The sequence below is a fragment of the Microcaecilia unicolor genome, chromosome 6 (genome assembly GCF_901765095.1).
Source record: "Microcaecilia unicolor chromosome 6, aMicUni1.1, whole genome shotgun sequence".
In the NCBI taxonomy this organism is placed as follows: domain Eukaryota; kingdom Metazoa; phylum Chordata; class Amphibia; order Gymnophiona; family Siphonopidae; genus Microcaecilia; species Microcaecilia unicolor.
The window spans coordinates 115,571,987-115,596,145 of NC_044036.1; the positions used below are offsets into that span (position 1 = coordinate 115,571,987).

The window sequence follows — 24,159 nt, forward strand, 5'->3', positions numbered from 1 at the left end:
GTAGATGAGGGCAGCGTGTCTGAGGTCTCCCAACGGTCCTTTGCGGATTCCTTGGAGGAGACGGATCCCCGCTCGGATGGAGCGGATGACCCCTCTGCAGCGCGTTTAGCCCAGAGGATTTGCCCAACCTGTTAGTGCAGGCCATGGGCATTTTGAAGATTTCCTCTCCGGAGGACGTCTCTCCCTCAGCCCCTGTTGGCTCTGCCATTATGCTGGGGACGAAGCGCCCGCCTAGAACCTTCCACGTGCATGATGCCATGCACACCTTAATTTCGGCTCAATGGGATGTCCCGAAAGCGAGCCTCAAGGTGGCTAGGGCTATGTCTCGCCTCTATCCTTTACCTGAAAGTGAACGTGAGGCCTATCTGTGGCCTACTGTGGATTCTTTAATCACTGCGGTGACTAAGAAAACGGCTTTGCCGGTGGAAGGTGGCACGGCCCTAAAGGACGCCCAAGACAGAAGATTGGAGGCGGCCTTAAGGTCGTCCTTTGAGGCAACTGCTTTAAGTTTGCAGGCCTCGGTTTGCGGTTCCTATGTGGCCAGGGCGTGCCTGACTATGGTGCAGCGGGCTTCCCCCTCGGATCATTCCTTGAGGGTTGATTGGCCGGCCCTGGAATCGGGCCTAGCCTATTTGGCAGACTTGCTGTATGATGTCTTGAGAGCCTCAGCTAAAGGCATTGCTCAGACAGTCTCTGCGCGGCGGTGGCTTTGGCTGAAACATTGGTCTGCTGACCACGCCTCTAAATCCCGCCTGGCTAGATTGCCTTTTAAAGGCAAGCTGCTCTTTGGGGTCGAGCTGGACAAAATCGTGACCGATCTCGGCACGTCTAAGGGCAGAAGTTACCAGAGGTCAGGGCTCGGGCTAGTACTCGTCCCGGTACCTCCAGAGGACGGTTTCAGGAAGCCCGTCGGTACCGCCCGGGCAGGTCGGGCTCCTCTGCCCCCTCTTCCTTCAAGAGGTTTTTCTCCCCCAAGCAGCATTCATTTCGCAGAGACCGCCGTCCCGGAGGTGCTCCCTCCGGTCCTCCCCCAGGGTCTCGTACCCAGTGACGGGGCCTTGGTCCACGCCCCAGTGCAGATTGGAGGACGGCTGTCCTCGTTTCTGGGTGAGCGGACCACAGTAACTTCACAAGCTTGGGTGCTGGAAGTCATCAGAGACGGCTGCAAGCTAGAGTTCTGCCGACCCTTAAGAGACGGGTTTGTACTCTCTCCCTGCAAGTCTCCGGTCAAAGCTGTGGCAGTGCAGCAGACCTTGGACAACCTGATCCGCCTGGGTGCGGTCGTTCCGGTGCCAAAAAATCAGATTGGCAAGGGACGTTACTCCATTTACTTTGTGGTACCAAAGAAAGGAGATTCTGTCCGGCCTATCCTCGACCTCAAAGGGGTCAATCGGGCCTTGAAAGTGGAGACTCTCCGCTCTGTTATAGCGGCAGTGAAGGCAGGAGAGTTCTTGGCTTCCTTGGGCATCTAGGAAGCGTACCTGCATATTCCCATCTGGCCTCCTCTCCAAAGCTTTCTGCGTTTTACAGTCCTGAGACGACACTTCCAGTTCAGAGCCCTCCCTTTCGGGTTGGCTACTGCTCCGCGGACCTTTTCCAAAGTAATGGGGGTCATAGCGGCCTTCCTGCTAAAGGAAGAAGTACAAGTCCATCCTTATCTGGACGACTGGTTGATCCGAGCCCCCTCTTATGCAGAGTGCGGCAAGCTATGGACCGGGTAGTTGCTCTTTTGAGCTCCCTAGGATGGATCATCAACTGGAAGAAGAGCCAGCTGCGCCCGACTCAGTCCCTGGAGTATCTGGGAGTTCGATTCGACACCCAAGTGGGCAGAGTGTTCCTGCCAGACAATCGGATTGTCAAGCTTCAGGCTCAGGTGGACTAGTTCCTAGTAGCCTCTCCTATTCGGGCTTCGGACTACGTGCAGCTGTTGGGCTCTATGACGGCCACGATGGAAGTAGTGCCCTGAGCCAGGGCTCATATGAGACCACTACAGCTATCTCTGCTGTTGCGCTGGACTCCGATGTCGGAGGATTATGCTGTGCGCCTTCCCTTGGACCCAGCAGTGCGCAAGGCGCTGAGCTGGTGGACGCAGACAGTCAAGTTGTCTGCAGGAATGCCTCTGGTGACCCCGGAGTGGATTGTCGTCACGACAGACGCCTCTTTGATGGGCTGGGGAGCCCAATGCTTGGGAAGGACAGCGCAGGGGCTCTGGTCTCCTGCAGAGGCAAGTGGTCTATCAACCTCCTGGAACTCAGAGCCATTCGGTTGGTGTTTTTGGAGTTCATCCCGGTACTGGTGTTGAAGCCTGTACGGGTCCTGTCGGACAATGCCACGGCTGTGGCTTATATCAACCGCCAGGGAGGTACCAAGAGCGCCCCTCTAGCCAAGGAGGCTATGAGTCTATGCCAGTGGGCGGAAGCGAACCTGGAGCAGCTTTCAGCGGCCCACATTGCCGGAGTCATGAATGTCAAGGCGGACTTTCTCAGTCGCCATACCTTGGAGCCCGGAGAGTGGCAACTATCTGCTCAGGCGTTCTTGGACATCACGAAGCACTGGGGCCAGCCGAGCCTAGATCTGTTGGCGTCATCGGCCAATTGCCAAGTGCCGCGCTTTTTCAGCAGAGGACGGGACCCTCGATCCCTGGGAGTAGATGCTCTTCTCCAACAGTGGCCGACACAAGAGCTTCTCTATGTGTTCCCGCCCTGGCCCATGTTGGGCAGGGTGCTAGACCGGGTGGCAAAGCATCCCGGCAGGGTAATCCTGGTGGGTCCGGATTGGCCCAGACGTCCCTGGTATGCGGACTTGATCAGGCTCTCAGTCGACGATCCTCTGCGGCTCTCAGTGGAGCAGGGCCTGTTACATCAGGGTCCCGTGGTGATGGAGGATCCCTCCCCCTTTGGTCTTACGGCCTGGCTATTGAGCGGCAGCGTCTGAGGAAGAAGGGCTTCTCAGACAAGGTCATTGCCACTATGCTAAGAGCGAGGAAGCGCTCTACTTCTACTGCTTACGCCAGTGTTTGGCGTATCTTTGCAGCGTGGTGTGAAGCAGGCTCACTTTCTCCCTTCACTGCTCCAATTTCTTCAGTGTTGGCGTTCCTGCAAGAAGGTCTGGAGAAAGGCCTGTCGCTCAGTTCCCTTAAAGTCCAGGTAGCGGCTCTGGCGTGCTTCAGGGGCCGCCTGAAGGGTGCTTCCCTGGCTTCGCAGCCAGATGTGGTGCGCTTTCTCAAGGGAGTTAATCACCTGCGCCCTCCTCTGCACTCAGTGGTGCCTGCGTGGAATCTCAACCTGGTGTTAAGAGCCTTGCAGAAGCCGCCTTTTGAACCCTTGTCGAGGGCATCTCTGAAAGACCTGACGTTGAAAGCAGTCTTTTTGGTGGCTATCACTTCAGCCAGAAGAGTTTCCGAGCTCCAGGCGCTCTCATGTCGAGAGCCTTTTCTGCAGTTCACTGAGCAGGAGTGACTATTCGCACAGTGCCTTCCTTCCTGCCCAAGATTGTTTCTCGCTTCCATGTGAATCAGCAGCCCTGTCTCCCTTCCTTTCGGAGGGAGGACTACCCAGAGGAGTACTCTGCTCTTAAATATCTGGATGTGAGACGAGTCATCATCAGATACTTGGAAGTGACCAATGATTTCCGGAAATCGGATCATCTGTTTGTCCTGTTTACAGGTCCTCGTAAGGGTCTGCAGGCTGCTAAGCCTACAGTGGCAAGATGGGTCAAGGAAGCCATTGCAGCGGCTTATGTGGCCGCAGGGAAGGTGCCGCCTATCCAGCTGAAGGCTCACTCCACGAGAGCTCAGGCGACCTCGATGGCAGAGGCCGGGTCCGTCTCCTTGGAAGAGATATGCAAGGCGGCAACTTGGGCTTCGGCTCATACATTCTCCAAGCATTACCGTTTGACTGTGGCTGCACGGGCGGAGGCCCGGTTTGGAGCTTTAGTGTTGAGGTCAGGGATTTCAATGTCCCGCCCTGGGTGAGTACTGCTTCGGTACATCCCACCAGTCTATGGATTGATCAGCTTGATGATATGGAAGGTAAAATTATGTATAATCATACCTGATAATTTTCTTTCCATTAATCATAGCTGATCAATCCATAGCCCCTCCCAGATATCTGTACTGTTTTTATTCTGGTTGCATTTCAGGTTCAAGTTTAGTCTTCAGTTTCTTCAGAAAGACTTCGTGTTCAAGTTTTTTCACTTGGATTCTTCAAGAGTTGAGACGAGTTTGTGTTACAGTGAGCTGCTGCATTCCTCTCCCCTCCGTTTTACGGGGCTGGATTGAGACATAAATTCTGCCGGCACTCCCTCCCGCTTCGTGCGGCTGTAGGGCAGCTTTGTACCCTTCCCGCTTCGGCGGTGTTAGGGTCAGTCAGCTCCTCCCGCGGTTGCGGTTGCAGGATAAGCCAGATCCCCCCGCATCGGCGGGTGTGGTGTCCCTCCCCCGCTCCGCGGGGATGAGCTGGACGGATTCCCCTCCCCCACTTGTGTGGGGATGAGCTGGGTTAATTCCCCTCCCCCGTTTCGGCGGTGGTGAGCTGGGCAGAGTGTCCCTTCGTGGGTGTAATTCTCTAAGTGCTGAGTCCTGCGGATGGAGCTTTGATATCGACATACTGAGGAGTTTCCGGCAGCACATGACCACATATAGGGAGGCAAAAGTTTGCTCTCTATCTCCACCTGCTGGTAGATGGACACAACCCACCAGTCTATGGATTGATCAGCTATGATTAATGGAAAGAAAATTATCAGGTATGATTATACATAATTTTACCATATCACACAATGTAGGAATGTGTACATTTACCTAATGTCTTGTCATAGAATATTTTATGTTTAGATTAAATTGGACTTCATATGATTAATTCCTATAAGCACGTGAATTATCTGGTTTGGTTAAGTTTGGTGCACGTTTATTATAAAATTTACCTAAAAATGGACTTAGAATTATAATCCTGAGGAATGTTTCCTTGGGAAGACCAAGGTCATACATGTATATTTGGCTAACAGCACTGCTAAGTGAATTAATGGCTCAATTGTGTGTACATACTGCAGCAGGACATGTTTATCCACTCCTACCCTAGCTGAGATAATATTTAACCATCTCTCTGACCTTGTGTGCAACTTTCTTTAAGTCAGTCACCTTGTGGGGGGGGGGGGGGGGGGGGGGGAGGGGGGTCACGTGATGCCATACTAGTAAGCGGGCGTTGGTGGAGCGCGCTCCTGGGCCCATACCTCAAAGAATTTATTTTCAGAGGGTTTATCGGTGATTGGATCCTGGCCGGTGAAGGATTGTAACCTATATTAGTGTTTTGGTAACTAATTTGTGTCAGTTGGAGAAGATGGCACTGCGAGCGCCGCGATGAGACAAAAGAAGCCACGCCAGAGTGAGAACAAGATGGCGGACGATGGAGACTCAGGGCACTGTTCAATCAGCTCCGCATGGGTTGCAGAGATTGTGACAGAAGTGAAACAGGCTATTGATACATCGTTGGATAAGTGCTTGCAGGGTATCGCCGATAAGCTCAACATCGTGGATGGTCAGCTAGAATCTTTAAAGGGAGAATTTACAGCATATTGTCAGCGTGTATCGGACTTGGAGGACAGGGTGCAGCAACTTGCTACTGGTAATGAAGAACTGCATAAAAGGGTGCGTACCTTGGAGGACAAGTTGGATGACTTTGAAAACAGGTCATGAAGCGGGAGCCTGCATTTGGTAGGTTTGCCCGAAAAGATTGCTGAGTCGGAGCGTTGGGGATTTTTGGAATCCTGGTTGGTCACCAGTTTGCAGCAACAATCGGAAGCGGGAGTGCTGCGTATTGAAAGAGCACATCGATGAAATTTTACGTGCTATTCGGAGTAAGGGGCCACTCACGTTTGAAAATAAGCCAGTGCTGTGTTTTCAAGACTTTTCATCTAGAGTCTCTCTGTTGCGGAAGGCGTATGTTCCGATCTGTGGGGAACTGCATCGAAGACGTATCCAGTTTGCCCAGTTATGTCCAGCACGTCTTAAAGTGTTCACAGAGGGGAAACCGCAAATTTTTGATACAGCAGACGGGGCGACGGCATTTCTTCAAACTTTATCGCCCTTGAGCAATCAACAATGAATACTAGTGCAGGCTAGTTTGGAAGCTGTGGACCTACATATGAGTCATTGACAGTTTGTTGGACTATAGCAGGGGGTGCTTGTAAGGCGCGCCTTTGAAGCAGTAGGTCTGGACGGAATGTTTTTCATAAGATTTTCGTCTTTGGCCACTTCACTGGAGGTATCCACATGGACCTGTTCAGACACTGTGGGCATGACTCTAAGTTAACATCAGTTGGCAGGATCATTGTAAGATGTACTGTTAGTCTATATCTTGGCTGCCACAGACTGTGCCGAAGTGTCTCCCTACACTCTTGCATGTTATGAGTATCAAACATATAAACGGCGAGTGACCGTACTCACTCGCAAATGCGCAGTAGAGACTTCCCTCTCTGACCCGCCCCCGCGTCAATACGTGATGATGGGGGTGGGACAGAGAGGGAAACTGCGCTCCCCCCCACCTCGAGTCGTCGCCGCCGCCACCCCTCCACCCGAGGTCGCTGCCACTGGTGCCCCCCCACCCGGAGTCGCCACTGCCGCCACCCCTCCACCCGCCCCGTCTCATCGCTATTCAACTTACATCTCCGCAGCAGGCAGATCAGCTGAGCTGCCGTTGGCCTTCCTTCCCTGCCTGTGTCCCGCCCTCGCCGACGTTACGTCACACGAGGGCGGGACACAGGCAGAGATCGAAGGCCAGCGGCAGCTCAGCTGATCTGCCTGCTGCGGAGATGTAAGTTGAATAGCGATGAGACGGGGCGGCAAACTCGGGGGGGGGGGGGGAGCGGACAGCGGCGACCCACCAGCCCGTTTTAACGGGCTCAACGGCTAGTTTAACTAGGAATGTTAGTTTGGAGAAGTTTGATATAGTGGTTGTTAATCGTTTTGGTTGGATTATTTTGGGGCTTGTCTTTAATGCATATTTTTATTACAGTGGACCGGGCCAAAATGCCCCGTTTAACTGGTGCACCTCTGAGCAATTAAATGTGAATATGAATGTGGAGGAGTGTGGTTGTGATAGAGCAGAATGCGGGCTGTTAGTGGTTTGATTGGAAATGTGGGGTATGCTGATGTGGCACTGGTTAGGGGTAGTAGACAGACTCTAGATGTCTATATAAAAGCTGTTGTCAGGATTGAGTAACCATATCTGAACAATGATATAAAGTGGCTTGGCTGATATGTCTGTAATAGGTCTAGAAGGTGGAGTGCCTGTGAGTGAAGTTGAGGGTGCATGGTGGGGATGTGGATGTATGGGTGTAGGGACTTGTTGCTGATAATTGTTATATGCTGTTAGTACTTGATAGGTGCTACACCTGGATGTGTTTTTGGTACTTTAATGGGGCCTAATTTACAAGGGGGGGGGGGCTTAGGGGCGTGCTCTCCACGCGGGCCTCGACCCGTATTGGGTGGTGTGTGATGGTAGGGCAGATACGAGGTAAGGAGGGTGGTAAGGAGATAATTTCATCTGTGCATCTTAGGAATCAGGGTGGGATTGCAGAGGTTTTTCTGAGGTATTATAAGTGTTTATATACTCGCCCAGTGGGGGAGAAGTTGGAAGGAGATATATACCTAAATAATTTGGATCTACCACGGTTGTTGGAGGAGGATAGGGATAAACTTAACGCACCTATAACTGAAGAGGAGGTGTCTTTGGCTATTCAGCAAAGTACCTTATGTAAGTCACCAGGCCCCAACGGTCTTAGAGCTGAATTTTATAAGCTTTTATCACCGTCCATTGTACCTATGTTACAATCTTTGTTTACGCAGTTCATTATGGATGGGTGTATGCCCAGCTCTTTACAATTAGTCCAGATCATTTTGTTGTTGAAGTCGGGGAAGGATCCTACACAGTCGTCCTCTTATTGGCCTATCTCATTGTTGAATGTAGAAGCTAAGTTCGCTAAGATTTTGGCAAATAGATTGGTTCGGGTGTTGTCTTCTGTGATAGCCGAGCCGCAAGCTGGCTTTGTATGAGGACGTACAATCGCGAGGAATATGAAGAAAATTCTTATTTCTCTGGAGCAGGTAGAGCGGTTACAGGTGCTGTCCCTATTAGTTAGTTTTGACATGGAGAAAGCTTTTGATTGTGTGGATTGGAAGTTTTTATTTGCTACTTTGCATCATTACGGTGTAGGAGATTTATTTTGAAGGCAGTGATTTGGATAAATAGGGTCTTCTCATCATCCTTTGGGATTGGTAGAGGCACAAGACAGGATTGCCCCTTATCTTCATTACTATTTGTACTCTCTTTGGATCCTTTGATCAGAGAAATTGTGAGTAATCCTGAGATTAAAGGGATTAAGGTAGTGACACAAGAATTCAAAGTATCGGCCTTTGCGGATGATATATTAATACACATTACCGATACTCAGAGATCTATGGCAGCACTGATGGATAGTTTTGTGGAATATGGTGATTTTTCTGGTTTTAAGCTAAATCTTGACAAGTCTCTGGCTCTTCCAACCTCCGACTCCGTGCGAAGAGATTGGGTAGGGTTATTTCCGCTGCGTTGGGAAGCCACTTCGTTCATCTATCTGGGGATTAGACTATGCTATAAGACTACATTATTGTACAAGTGTAATATAGAGGGGTTACTGGATTCGACTACAGAATGGGTATCACGGTGGATATATGTGCCATTGTCGGTGCATGGTAGAATACAGTTATTTAATATGGTTTTATTTCCCAGATGGCTTTATACGCTTCAATTATTGTCACTCCGGTTGTTGAAGCGGGATTTACACTTATTGCGGAAACCTCTTTCTAAATTTTGTTGGGCAGGGAAGAAGCCAAAAATGGCTTTCAAGTATTTAATAGGTTCATGGAAATACGGGGTTCTGGGGCTACCTAATTTGCGTGTGTATAACCAAGCCTGTTTGTTACGTCATACTACTTACTACTACTACTAATTATTATTTCTAAAGCGCTACTAGACGTCATCTTGGAGAATGGTTTTTAGGTGAGCAAGACTTCATCCCAGTAGAGTTTGAAACTGCGTATTATGTGCCATGGCATGTTAACTATTTGTTGCAAGGAACTTGGAAGATGTTACCGAAGGGGTTGTGGCTAAGTGTAATTCTTAGGCCGTTGCAGGAGGTGTGGAGATATTTGGTTCTCCTGTTGGGAGGAAATCCGGAAACTTCAGATCAGATCCCTATTCAAGGTAATTTACAATTTCCTCCAGGACAGGATAACGCCAGTTTTGGGAGAGGGGCTGGGCAAGGGTTGATTCTTTTGCAGCACGTGTTGGACGATGATGGTCGATTGCTCAGTTGTGCACAGTTGCAGGCTAAAGGAGGGGTGGAACCTAGGGATTTGCTGGCATACCTCCAATTACGTCATTATCATAAGTCCCTGGATAGAGGAGGATTGGCTTTTAGTTTAGGCCATCATTTAGAGGAATTTTTTGGACAGTTCAGGGGAGGTGGTCTGTCTGTTTCGTCTCTTTATAAGGAGTTACAGCAGCTGTTGGTGGTTAGTCCTCGGACGGCTCGTTTGGAGAAATGGAGCCAGGATCTAGGGGTGCCTATTTCTCTGTTGGATTTCATGACATTAATTAAATGGATCCCTGACATTTCTATAAGTGCGGAGTTGAGAGAGTGTCAATATCAGGTATTACACAGGGCGTATTTTACACAGGAGCAGATGTTTAACATTGGTGGAGTTGATACACCGGTCTGCCCGAAGTGTAGGCAACACCCTAATTCATTTTTCCATGCTTTTTGGGAATGCTCAAAGGTGCAGTTATTCTGGGCAGCTATTTTACAGTATGTGGGAGGGCTTTTGGGCTGTTCTTTGCCGATTCTGCCTGCGGGACTACTTTTAGATAAATATGAAAAATGTTGTGTCCCTAATCGCGAAGCAGTTTTCTTTATAAGGAAAGCGGCAATTTTGGGTAAACGAATCATATTAGGTGAATGGATAGGTGAAGCAGTACCGTCTTTTTGGGCATGGAGAAACCATTTACATGCATTGATGCTGTTGGAGCGGCGGGTAGCTCGCAGCTCTCCAAAGCGAAAGAAGTCGTTTTTGGCAATATGGGGTACATATATTCAATCTCTCCCACATAGAGCAAGAAGTTTGATTTTGAATAGTCTGTAGATAACTATTCCCTTACTGTTGGCAGTCAATTATATCTGTCTGCGTTTGACTGAAGTTTTTTCCCTGCTGCACACGCTGGAACTCCTTAGTTGGGGGGAGGGGGTTGATAATTTTTCAATTACAATTGTCGAAACATAATAGGGGGAGGGGAGATTGGGACAAGAGTCGGTTTAAGTAGCTTTCCGTCCATCGTTCTGGGAGGTCATAAGAGTACAGACCTCCTGGGGCACAGATGGGGGGAGATTGTAGTAGGGGAGGGGGGAGATCTCAAAGTTGGGGTGGGTTAATATTCAATAAGATTTTTTGGTTACAATATACCTTTTGAGCTACTGGCCAGTCCTGGCTGGTTTATTGTAATTATTACCATCTAATGTTTAAAGTTGTGACTGTACCACTTGGGAGGGAGGGGAGAAAATATTAAAACTTGGATGCTAGATATTATTTTGTACCTATGAAGCATGTTTTGATATTTAATTTTTTGCAATACCGAACTTGTTGGAAATGTTTAACATGCTGGATTATCAATAAAAATTGTTGAAACATAAATCAGTCAACTTTCTAACTCTTCCTACTTTCTTACCTATCTATATGTTCCATCTTTGCTTTACCCTTCACTATCAGTTATAATGTTCTATTACGTATTGGGTTGACGTAAGTAGTATACCATGCCATATTTGAATATTTTTACTGCTGCAATTGCCTATTGCTCATGTTTGTTCTGTTCTTACTGTACACCGCCTTGAGTGAATTCCTTCAAAAAAGCGGTAAATAAATCCTAATAAATAAATTTGACATTATTTCATTTGGCCCTGATAATATGAATCAGTGATAGACTAGCCAATGAAGACACTAAACTTTGGACAATAGAGAATTCACATGATATAGCTCAAATCCACTCCTTGGTTTTGGTCTGTATGGTACTAGAGGAGCAGGATCATTTTTTTGTAATCTTTTCTGTTTTTCAACCATTGTGTAGCTAGCACATTTCATCACCTCTGTCACCATGCAATATTAGAAGCATCTCCAAGTGTTTAGGGGTTTGGACAGAGATACTGTTTCCAATTCCAGGAACTCGAGAGGTTTAGATCAGACTTGGTATTGGTAGTACTCTGGACTTATTAGTTTAGCTTTGATCTTTAATTACAGCAAGAAGCCTCAAGTCCCAGAGGAGCTAACTCAGGCCAAACGCTGAGGTTCACCATCTTGGACACCCTCCCAAACCTATCTAGTTTCTATAGAAACAATAAACAGAAATCTGACAACAAACAAAAAAGCATATGACCTGTCCAGTATGCTCTGTAATCCCTTTCTCTCCCTCGGATATCTTGTAGTCCTTTTCTTTCATGAACTTACATACTGTCCTGTCTTCACCACCTTCACTGGAAGGCCATTCCGTATATCCACCACCTTTTCTATAAAGAAACACTTCCTTTGATAACTCCTTACCCCCTTTCACCCTTCTCCATTGACCTCTTTTCCTAGAGCCTTCTTTCAATTGAAAAAGGCTTGATTTCTGTATTTAAATGTCTTCTATCTTGTTTTTTCTCTAGGGCAGGGGTAGGCAACTCCGGTCCTCGAGAGCCGCAGGCAGGTCAGGTTTTCAGGATATCCACAAGCAATATGCAGGAGATAGATTTGCAAGCACTGCCTCCATGGTATGCAAATCTATCTCCTGCATATTCATTGTGAATATCCTGAAAACCTGACCTGCCTGCGGCTCTCGAGGACCGGAGTTGCCTACCCCTGATCTAGGGTATAAATCTTTCAATCATTATTTTTTATTTCAGTCTGAATATAATCTTCCCTACATTTATCCAAATCCAGCATTAGGGAAAACAAGTGGTCCTCCTTAAATGTTAATGCATTTGAAATACATTTTATTTATTTATTTATTTATTTATTTATTTATTGCATTTGTATCCCACATTTTCCCACCGTATGACAGGTTCAATGTGGCTTACATATTGCTAAAAAAGTGGTTACAAAATTTAGATTTTTAGAAGTCTAGTACATAATACAGAAGTACAATAAATGCTTAGATTGATATATTAGCATATTGTGAGACAGGTTAATATTATTGTTTTCCGTTTCTGAACTTTTCATGATGTATGGTGGTGTGGGATTAGTCAGATCCAGGGGGGAAAGACTTCTTGAAAAGATGTGTTTTCAGGTTTTTTCTGAATTGTAGGTAGCTTTCTGTGAGTTTCAGGTCTTTGGGTAGTGAGTTACAAAGTTGTATGCCTATAAAGGAGAGGCTGGTAGCATGTGAAAATTTGTATTTTATACCTTTGCAATTGGGATAGTGAAGGATTAGGTAGGTTCTTGCTGTTCTTGTCACGTTTCTTAATGGTAGATCAGTAAGTTCCGTCATGTAATCTGGTGCGAGTCTGTAGATAATTCTTTGGACTATTGTGCATATTTTGAATGTTATGCGAGCATTAATAGGAAGCCAATGTAAGCTTCTTAGGAGGGGTTTTGCGCTTTCGAAGCGTGTTTTTCCGAAGATGAGTCTAGCAGCTGTGTTTTGTGCTGTCTGTAGTTTTCTTATGATTTGATCTTTGCAGCCTGCGTAAATACTGTTGCAGTAGTCTACATGGGTTAGCACCATGGATCATGTTGCGGAATGAATCCCTGGGAAAGTAAGGTTTTATACGTTTGAGCTTCCACATAGTGTGGAACATTTTCTTGGTCGTGTTCTTAGCTTTACTTTCTAGCATTAGGTTGTGGTCAATTGTTATGCCTAAGATTTTCAAGTGGTTTCAGATTGGGGGGGATGAACCCTGTGTGTTAATTGCCAAGGGGGGAACATTATTGTATTGGGATGAGAGAATGAGACATTGGGTTTTATCTCTATTGAGTTTTAACTTTAATTCCGATGCCCAGGATTCCATGATGTTCATGCTGTTTATTATTTCCTTGGTGATTTCTGTGGGGTTCTGTTTGAAGGGAATATAGATGGTGATGTCATCTCCGTAGAGAAATTGATTGAGGCCTTGTTTGGATAGAGATTTAGCCAGTGGTGTCATCATTAGGTTGAATAATATAGGGTGAGAGCGGTGATCCTTGTGGTACTCCACATTCCGCTTTCCAAGGTGGAGGTATATCTGAGTTTGATTTGACTTGGTATGTTCTGGATGTCCGAAATCCCTTGATCCAGGAGAGTACTTTTCCTGTAATTCCTATCTTGTCAAGGATTCTCAGTAGTATGTGGTGGTCGACCATATCGAATGCGCTTGATTTTAAATGGATAACTTGTATTAGTGAAGAATGCCTAAGGTAAGTTAAAATCGGTGATATCAAATAGTTTCCTAGTGTATAACGGTTGATTATTTTCTTTTCGGGATATAAGACATGTTTCATCTTGGGACTAAGGAAATTATTAACCAAAAATTATATTATTTGTGATATATTTTAGGGTACATCCTCCAAGAGTTATAACAGCATCATGGGCAGAGAGAGCTGCAGTTACCTCATCAGAAATGTATAGGAAGACTACTTGGGCATCTGCATTTTTGTTAGGCATTAATATTTGGATACAGAAGCTTTATCCAATGCTGCTTTTGGAAGGAGGGCACTTTCAGCAGTGGTAAAGAAGAAACTGTCTCTGCTGAATGATATTTAAGCAGTTGCTTCTGTAAATCCCATGGTGTAATCTATTTGAACTGGAGTATCAGGAAGAATCTCAGTTTCTTAATCTGCTAATTGAGTATTGTGATGTTCCATGAAGACCAGCCCAGACAATCCACGTTTTGTTTCTTAGGGAATTTAAGGGAAACACACACCTGCTTACTAAATAGCATAGTTTACAGGTGATTGGAAGATATTATGCAAGGTTAACCTGTCTAGATGTTGTTTGGCTTTGGAAAATTGAAGGTAGGGTAGTGGGTCTGAGCTGTTTATTCTTTGAAGCCTCCTCTCTCTTGGAGATGTGTTCTTCCATAGTCCTGTCTTATTCTTGTTAACAGGTAGGAAGTGATTTCCCTTTTCTTCGAGCAGTGACCTCTATCCTATGTCGTGATTTTTAAATTGCTACTTTTCCTCTCTTTGCAGTATGAATGAGGGATTTGTGAACCAACTAAAGTTGTATGAAGCAATGGGCTGTAATGTGGATGCAACCAGCAGCCTCTATAAACATTATCGTCTACAGAAGGTGATGGAGAAGTACCCTGGTGAGTACTTTTCCTGTCCCCAGGAATGATCCAGGTATCACTACTACTACTACTTAACATTTCTAGAGCGCTACTAGGGTTACGCAGCGCTGTACAATTTAACAAAGAGAGACAGTCCCTGCTCAAAGAGCTTACAATCTAATAGACAAGTGAACGGTCGGTCCGATAGGGGCAGTCAAATTGGGGCATTCTGGATTCACTGAACGGTAAGGGTTAGGTGCCGAACGCAGCATTGAAGAGGTGGGCTTTAAGCAAAGACTTGAAGACGGGCAGGGAGGGGGCTTGGCGTAAGGGTTCAGGAAGGTTGTTCCAAGCATAGGGTGAGGCGAGGCAGAATGAGCGGAGCCTGGAGTTGGCGGTGGTGGAGAAGGGTACTGAGAGGAGGGATTTATCCTGTGAACGGAGGTTACGGGCGGGAACGTAAGGGGAGATGAGGGTAGAGAGGTAGTGAGGGGCAGCAGACTGAGTGCATTTGTAGGTAAGAAGGAGAAGCTTGAATTGAATGCGGTATCTGATCGGAAGCCAGTGAAGTGACCTGAGGAGAGGGGTGATATGAGTATATCGGTTCTGGCGGAATATGAGACGTGCAGCAGAGTTCTGAACAGACTGAAGGGGGGATAGATGGCTAAGTGGGAGGCCGGTGAGGAGTAAGTTGCAGTAGTCCAGGCGAGAGGTAATGAGAGCGTGGACGAGAGTTCGGGTGGTGTGTTCAGAGAGGAAAGGGCGAATTTTGCTGATGTTAAAGAGGAAGAAGCGACAGGTCTTGGCTATCTGCTGGATATGCGCAGAGAAGGAGAGAGAGGAGTCAAAGATGACTCCGAGGTTGCGGGCAGATGAGACGGGGAGGATGAGGGTGTTATCAACTGAGATAGAAAGTGGAGGAAGAGGAGAAGTGGGTTTTGGTGGAAAGACGATAAGCTCGGTCTTGGACATGTTCAGTTTCAGGTGCTGTTTACAGATAGAAGAAGGACTCTAGATTTGTTGCCCTTAGCAAGATATTTTATCTAAGAGAGAATCTCAGAGACTTGTGTAGGGAAACTGGGCATCATCAGTATGCTGTAGAGGACAAGGTTATCAGCACTGTTGCTTAGAGAGAGTGGGGCTGTTGGGATGGGGGTGCCACAGTATGCTGCTAGCTGAGATACTTCACTTGTACCTCACCCTCCTGCACAGATGACACATTGCAAAATCTATTTTTATTTGACTATATGTACTCTGCGGTGACCACCTGCATGGCCCTGTACTGTGGGCCAGAGATGATAGCTTACCACATGCGTGCTTTCCTCACCTGTGACTGCAGTTTGACCTTTACAATAGGATCCGGTGGGGGGGGGGGGGGGGGGGGAGCTGGAACCCTCAGGAAAATATCTTATCAGAGGCAGTGGAAGGAGAGGAGACTCTCATTTCAGAGCCAACATGAGAGAGGTTAGGAATTTCTCCCTTCTGGGATATCAGTAACCTGCGATGTGAGAAGTAGAATCATCCTCTTTGGCAGAATGTGTAGTCTTCATAAGTACAGTGCTTGATGAACTGGAAACACAAAAAAATAATGGTGGGCCACCACTTTAAGAAGAACCATCCACACAAAGTAAAAACTTCTGGGTTCACTGGAAAATGCCAAGTGTTTTTGATGGCCAAGCAGTAGCATATTACTTGCCTCTGTTGCAAAAAAGGTTTGGTGCTATGTAGAGCAACTGCCTCACCAGTCTACTACATTTCTTTGAAGGGGTGAACAAACATGTGGATAAAAGTGAGCTGGTTGATATTGTGTATCTGGATTTCCAGAAGGTGTTTGACAAAGTACCTCATGAAAGACTCCAGAGGAAATTGGAGAGTCATGGGATAGGAAGTAGTGTTCTATTGTGGATTAAAAACTGGTTAAAAGATAGAAAACAGAGAGTAGGGTTAAATGGTCAGTATTCTCAATGGAGAAGGGTAGTTAGTGGGGTTCCCCTGGTGTCTGTGCTGGGACCGCTGCTTTTTAACATATTTATAAATGACCTAGAGATGGGAGTAACTAGTGAAGTAATTAAATTTGCTGATGACAAAAAGTTATTCAAAGTCGTTAAATCACGGGAGGATTGTGAAAAATTACAAGAGGACCTTACGAGACTGGGCATCTAAATGGCAGATGACATTTAATGTGAGCAAGTGCAAAGTGATGCATGTGGGAAAGAGGAACCCGAATTATAGTTACATTATGCAAGGTTGCACTTTAGGAGTCACGGACCAAGAAAGGGATCTAGGTGTTGTCGTTGATGATATGTTGAAACCTTCTGCTCAGTGTGCTGCTGTGGCTAGGAAAGCAAATAAAATGTTAGGTATTATTAGAAAAGGAATGGAAAACAAAAATGAGGATGTTATGCCTTTGTATTGCTCCATGGTGCGACTGCACCTCGAATATTGTGTTCAATTCTGGTCACCACATCTCAAAAAAGATATAGTGGAATTAGAAAAGGTGCAGAGAAGGGCGATGAAAATGATAAAGGGGATGGGACGACTTCCCTATGAGGAAAGGCTAAAGCGGCTAGGGCTCTTCAGCTTGGAGAAAAGGCGACTGAGAGGAGATAATGATAGAGGTCTATAAAATAATGAGTGGAATTGAACGGGTAGATGTGAAGCGTCTGTTTACGCTTTCCAAAAATACTAGGACTAGGGGGTCATGCGATGAAGCTGCAATGTAATAAATTTAAAATGAATCAGAGAAAATGTTTCTTCACTCAACGTGTAATTAAACTCTGGAATTCGTTGTCAGGGAATGTGGTAAAGGTGGCTAGCTTTATTAAATGGACTAGGGGAAAATCCACTATTTCTGGGATAAGCAGTATAAAATGTTTTGTACTTTTTGGGGATCTTGCCAGGTATTTGTGACCTGGATTGGCCACTGTTGGAAACAGGATGCTGGGCTTGATGGACCTTTGGTCTTTCCCAGTATGGCAATACTTATGTACTTGTGTAACTGATCCTCATAATTTGCTTGCCTGGTCAAAATCATAAAGATCAGTAATGTCAAAAATATGATGTCAAGTATCAACAAAAGAAGAAAGTTCAGAACTTTTGTTTTAAAGACAAAAATAGAAAACACATTATACATAAGTGCAGGGCCAGTTTAAGGCATAGGCAAACTAAGCATATGCCTAGGGCCCAGAACTTTAAGAGGTCCTGCCAGATATACTTAGAACTTAAGAGGCTAGGATTGCCAACTAACGGGAATTTTTCAGGATTCTACAGATTTGTAAATAAACTGTTTGGAAGCCAATGTGATAGCTAAAGTGTTTGGATATTTTTGAGATTTTAGCCCTTTATAGCACTCACCCCCCCTCCCCCCCAGTAACTGTTTAGCATCCAGCCAATGACAAGGTTGCTCTAGTGACAGGAAGCTCTGCAGGATCCTTTGAGAGTGGAACTATCAAGTGTCCTCGGGGGAGGGGAGGCAGGAATGGGACTGTAAAAGGTCTGGCTGCTGCAGGAATAGGAAAAAAGCTGGTAGCAAATTCAAGAATATCATATGATGGTAGTAGACAGGTCGCATGATGAGGTTTGGGGTGAAAGACAAGCCCATGAGCAGCAGGCATCAGCACAACAGAGAAGAAAGACCGAGGGTGTCTGCCTGGCAAAATGACAGCGTGCATATTTATATCTGTGTAATTATGTGGTTGGTTGTAGATATTATGAATATATGTATTGTTATCTGCCAAAAACAATTAGATTGTGCGGAATATAAGTTTTTATATAAATGTATATGTGTGTATGTCTGAAAAATAAGAGTTACATGTGTATATGCGAGTGTATGCATGGGATGTGAGTTTACATGTGTATGTGCATGTGATGTGTGAGTTTACATGTGTATGTGCATGTGATGTGCGACTGAAGAGTACATGTGCCTATTTGTACACGTGTCTGAAGAGCAAGAGTATGTGTGTGCGTTTGTGTCTCTGGTGAATACAATCTATGAAAATTTGGGTTGAAGTGAAGAAGGCTACTGGCACTTATGTGCCTGTGCACATACTAAGTGAAGGAAACTTTTTCACCTAGGGCAGTGGTTCCCAAACCTGGTCCTGGAGGCACCCCATCCAGTTGGGTTTTCAGGATACCCACAATGAATATTCATGAGATGCAGTGGTGGCAGTGCATCCAAATCTCTCTCTTGAATATTTATTGTGGCTATCCTGAAAACCTGACTGGAGGGGTGCCTCCAGTTCCAGGTTTGGGAACCACTGTCCTAGGGAATTTACCCAGCTAATAATTAACTAGTGAATTCCTTTGAAAACTGTCCCAATACCGCCTCCACTCTGTCTATATCTTTTCAGAAGCACCAAAGGTTGCTAAATATCATTTTCTTTGTTTCTACCATTTGAGAAGCTTTCTTCACACGTAAAACATGGTAAATTTATACTTCGGGCAAATCACCCATAAATCCCTCTCTTTGGGCAATCTCTCATTTTCATTTTTGGTTTGTATCAGAGATGGTGGAGAATGAAAATGACTTGCCCAGTTTTCCTCTTCTGCAGTTCACTGTTCTAACCACTCAAAACATATGCTTGCAGTCACCATGCTCACTCGCAACCTGCTTCTGATCGAGCACTGAGAAATAGGACTCGTAGTTTTCTCTAAGCAACTTTTGGAGAGGTGAAGTATGATGAGAAGGCCATGAATAAAGATCCCAGGGTGAATCTGACATGCAAATTAAGGCCCACTGAAATTTGCATTCTCCCAACCACAGGAGACCTGTACTGTACACAGTGTGACTATTATCTTCAGAGTGAAATGACATGATGCTGGAGGTGGCATCAAGCTGAGCTGAGAAAAGCAAGCACAGGGTTTTCATATTTACAGTGCTTTTTACAGTGTGAGAGATCCTTGCAGAGTTTCCACTTAGAATTTGGCTTGTGGGCTGTCTGAACAGTCTGTGTTTCAAAGGATTACTGTTCTCCAAATCTTACTGTCCCCCACCTTTTTCTCTTTTGTAGAGTTACAGAACTTGCCTCGAGAAGTGTTTGCAGTAGATCCAACCTCTACCTGCCAAACATCACTCTCAGGAGACGTTATCTATCGCTGCAGGAAATGCAGGTATTTTTCTTTCAATTCCATTACCCGCAGTGACAAAAAAAGGTTTGTTATGGTGTAAAACATCATAGATAATTTGATGCTTTGATAATTTTTTCTGTCTGTGCAATATAGTATCCCAACCTATTCAAACAAGGAGCTTGCTGTCAGACCTGACAGTAGACTCAGCCATTTTCTTCACCATTTCGCCATATGTTGTTGCTCTAGAGCAGTGGTCTTCATTCATTTTTTAGGTTGGGCCACTATCGATCCAAACAAGCTGAAGGAGAACCATGACACTACCGGCTAGCATGTGTCAGTGACATCCATCCCTTCTATTCCCTCTTCAAACTGTCCACTTGGGGTGTCCTCAAGGAGGTGGGCATTTCTAAATGCAATCTCTTTTTCTATTGAGAAATGTCTTGTCCTGTATGTTTCTGGCTCTTCACACCATTCACTTCCCCCTTTGTCACAACCTTGGGCAGAGAGTAGCCCCCCAAAAAAGGAAACGCAATAGGGGCTGCCATTGGCTCCTGGACTTTGCATTGAAGAACACTGCCCTAGAGTCTTTCCAGTGCTGTAAACAATTGTCATCTAAAAATTAGGGCTGCATTTCGACAAGAATTCTAATCAAGATTAATCGCGCAATTAAAGCTATGTTGTGTTCACCTCCCCCCCACCCCACAGCTCCTTGCGACTCAACCCTCCATTGTCCAGAGTCAGAAGAAGCTGCAGTGGGGAGGGGGGAGTGTCATCTCTTGAGGACTGCAGAAAGGGAAAACATATAGGTCAGGAAAGCAAGAGCCAATAGTATGACAATGTTGCTAAAATGTACTCGCCTCTATAGAATATGCCTTGAAAACTAATAATTGGCATTTCTGTTTCCAGATAATGTCTTTTGCATGGTGCGTTCCAGAATGTTTCCCAGCCTCAAAGAGTAGCTAATTTTGCTCGGTATTGGGACCGTAACCAAGAATGTTATGTAGTCAATTAGATTGAATTAAGTTCAGCATAATCACCAAGAGATTCCAGCAGATTAAAAGCCACATATAAAAAAAATGCTGAACTATATCAAATCAATGTAACCAATTTGAGAATATAGTATATGCCTTAAAGTTTTAAAGGCTAAAGTGTTGCTATACATATTTTGAAATCTTTCATTTTTCATTCGTTTCCCTTTGTGCTTTAAAGTGAACAATTGTGATTCAAAACGCTTTACCCAAAAAGGTCATCTTTAACCAAGAAACATATCTTTGGGGGGGGAAGATCAAGCACATTGGAGCCAAATGGAAGTCTCCGACAGTATATCACTATACAGTTCAATCAGGGACCAACTCATTAGACAACAGTGCACATCTGAAAATACAATCTAAATTCTTTTAAACAAGAACACAGTAAAAACTAATTATCACTATTATCAAACATATAGGAAAAACTTCCAAAATATAATACAGCTATTGTTTTTCTAATCTAAAAAATACAGGGCCCAATCTTTAGCCAGGCCATGTCTGGACACCGGCCCTGAATATCTGTATAAACCTAGCCAGTTAAGAGTGATAGTTGGCTCTTAACTGGCTAAGATGAACCACATAAAACACAGTTCTCTCTTTATGTGGTCCTATTTGTGGTCCTAGCTGGTTAAGTGCTGACTCCGCCCTTGGCTAGTATCAGCATAGATGCTAACCGGGCATTTTCACCAGCACCATCCAGTTAAGTGCCATTAAATATGCCCAGTTAGCCTAGGAGAAGCGATTTAAACGGCCAGGAGCCATTTCTGGCCATTGAAATGGCTGTGAATATTGTTCCCAAAGTGAATGCTTTAATTATTTGATTAGGAAGCCAACATGTTTAACAAGCATTATTTTCAACCATGCGTTAAAATGTGCTTCTAGTAACGCTACAGCTATCCACTTACATTAGCTCTGTCAAAGCTAAAAAGAGCACCAACAGAGTTGTATAAAGATGATGCTTTTTATTTGCTGCACCCATAACCTCTGAAGCTTCTTCCCACAACAGGTTGCTATAATCCATTGTGATATCACAGAGCTGTTGTGTTGCTAATGAAACCAATTCAGATAGGCCATAGAAAAGGGATTGACGTGACTGATGTCTCAAATTATGATTGTATTCCTTAAGCTGTGTTATGAACAATAGAGTTCTTTATCATGTTACTCATTGTGATCTAAATCTAAAGAATAAATCAATTACTAATCCTCAACAACTTCTTAATGATGGAGGCTTGTATGGCAGTTCAATTTTATATGGTGCTCCCTTGGATGAGGTTGCAGTAAGAAAAACCATCTGTAACAACAACATTTCCCAATCTGTTGGCACTCCATAGACTGTTCTACATTTTGCTTTACAGAATTGGAGGGGGCAATATTTTTTCCTAGGAATATTTTTGTTTTTCTTAGATTCCCTCCAGACCAGTCCAGATATGTAGGTATACACACTGCTACCATCAGATGGAGACAGAGCCACTGTTTGAAACACTAAGTATCCTGTCCAGGCAGAGTAAGCAGAAAACAGTGGAATAGATTTTTCAGGGCTGCCCAGCCCTTTATGGGAGGAGGGAGACGGAGGCAGAAGCATACAGGAGGAAGCAAGAGTTTCGCAAGGAGGTTTTGGGGACTCATGCCTCCAGTGCCAATGATAGCCGGATGCTTAAGGTGACTGTACAAGAAGTGGGTCCAGATAATTTCAGATCAGTGAGTCCTGGAGATCATTTGAGGTTCTCTTGGAGTTTGCCTTTCCCCTCTCTGATGGATTTGTGGCATCCCCTTGTCACTCTCAGCTCTTGGAGTTTGCCTTTCCCCTCTCTGATGGATTTGTGGCATCCCCTTGTCACTCTCAGCTCAAGGCAGTCAGAAGTACGTTGGACTGCCTGGAACATTTGGGGGCTGTTGTGCCAGTGCCTCCAGCATAACGAGATATGGATAGATACTGTATATATTTCATGGTGCCCAAAAAAAGGAGGTCATGTTTCATCCCATTTGTTTCTCAAATGGATAAACAGAGCACTTCTGGTGCCTAAGTTCCACATAGAGACTGCAAAATCAGTGATAGGTTCGGTGAGGAGAGTTCCTGACATAAGCTTACCTCCACATTTCCCATGAGGGAAGAACATTAGTTTTGTTTTGTTTTGTTTTAATGGTGCTAGGCTATTATTTCCAGCTTTGTGCTCCCCTGTTTGACCTAGTGATGGCACCCAAGACTTTTTTCATGGTTATGGTTGTTGTAGCAGCTGTCTTACTCAAGGAGGGGGATCTTGTTGCACCTTTATTTTGACCACTGGTTGATCCAGATTAAGTCATTCCAGGAGAGAGAGTAATAGAGAGGGTTGTCCAGTTCTTCCAAGACTTGGGATGGGTGGTGAACTCATCCAAGAGCAGTCTGCAGCCATTGCAGACCATAGGCTGCTTGTGGGTGCATTTCAGTACTCTTCAGGGCGAACAGTTTCGTTGCTCGGATCATTTGTTTGGGGGCCCTTGAAAGTGATGGTAGTCCACTGGATTGAGGAAGTGATTGTGTCTGCTTATGTCTTGTGTGGCCAGGATGTTCCCTCTGGTTTGAAGGTGCATTCTACGAGGTGACAAGCAGCCTCTTAAGCAGAGCGTAGCCTCATTCTGCCAGTGGAAACTTGTAGAGTGGCTACATGGTCTTCATTGTATTCCTTTATAAGACACTATTGCTTGAGTGTTTGGGCTTGATAGGATGCAGATTTTGGAGCAAGGATGTTAGAACCAGTTTGTCTGATTCCTGCCCATAGGAAATACTGCTTTGGTATTTCCCATACATCTGGACTGGTCTGGAGGGATGCTAAGGGAAGTAAAATTAAATTTGCTAATTTTATTTCCTTTATTCTTTCCAGACCAGTCCAGAACCCTCCAAGAAGTATGGTGCTAGATTTTTTGGTCAGTTTGTGAAATGGATAGTATGTGGAAGATGTCTAATCTAGTTGGTCTTTTTTGTTTACACCTTAATTCCTCAGCAGCACACAGCAGGTTGAAGTTACGTGCTGATTGGTCTGTTGCGAGTTTCTCCATGGTTCAGTGGGGGATATTGCTATTATTTGGTAATTTAGTTCTGTGAGCAATCTTGCCTTTTAGAAAAAAAAATAATGACTGGCTGAAAGGCTCCACAGGGTTTCAGGCAAGTGGTTCTCAGTTTGTCTGTTGGTAGGGGTGCATCTGCCTACGCATCTGGACTTGTCTGGAGGGACCAAAGGAAAGAAAATTAGCAGGAAGATTTAATTTCACCTTAAAATATCTTCATATCTGATCAGATTGTCAGATTTGTCCGTGAACCACAGCCATATAGGGCCACACCTACCCCTTCAAAGGCTTCAAGCTAATTCTGAGTCTTGGGGGTCCCAAGTGCTTGCATGTGTATCACTTTCAGTCTGGCTTCAAGGAGCAGAAGCAGAACTTTCCATTATGTAGCTTCCCACTATTCTAGAACCTGTGGGATAGTTGTGCCCATCAACCTGCAGTTGGATATAGAGAACTGAAACTGAGCTGAGACATATCTCCATGGCTTCCAGTCCAGCTCCTCAGTATTTTCTGTCTCCAGCATGTAGATGAACATACTTTTCAGCCTCTGGTTCTGAGTGATTTGCTTCTGATCCCGTTGGCCAACTGTACCCAGTAGAGCTTTGCAGGTGGCTTGAGTCTTCAGAGTCATATCTGGAAGTCTTCAGATCCCTGTCTCTTGTGCCCCACAAATTTACTTTTCCCTCCCTTAACCTCTCCCCTATTTCCTGGGGAGCTC

At 45.2% G+C, this 24,159-nt stretch overlaps 1 protein-coding gene across 10 annotated transcripts in view; it reads left to right on the forward strand.

Moving 5' to 3' along the window:
* DUSP12 (dual specificity phosphatase 12) overlaps positions 1–24,159 on the forward strand; it is a 55,735-nt gene that overhangs the window by 10,431 nt on the left and 21,145 nt on the right. For all 10 annotated transcript variants that reach the window (XM_030205257.1, XM_030205256.1, XM_030205259.1 and 7 more), the window contains 2 exons: positions 14,225–14,343; positions 19,314–19,413. In XM_030205257.1, coding sequence (XP_030061117.1) covers positions 14,225–14,343; positions 19,314–19,413 — 219 coding nt within the window. The remainder of the gene's footprint in view (positions 1–14,224; positions 14,344–19,313; positions 19,414–24,159) is intronic.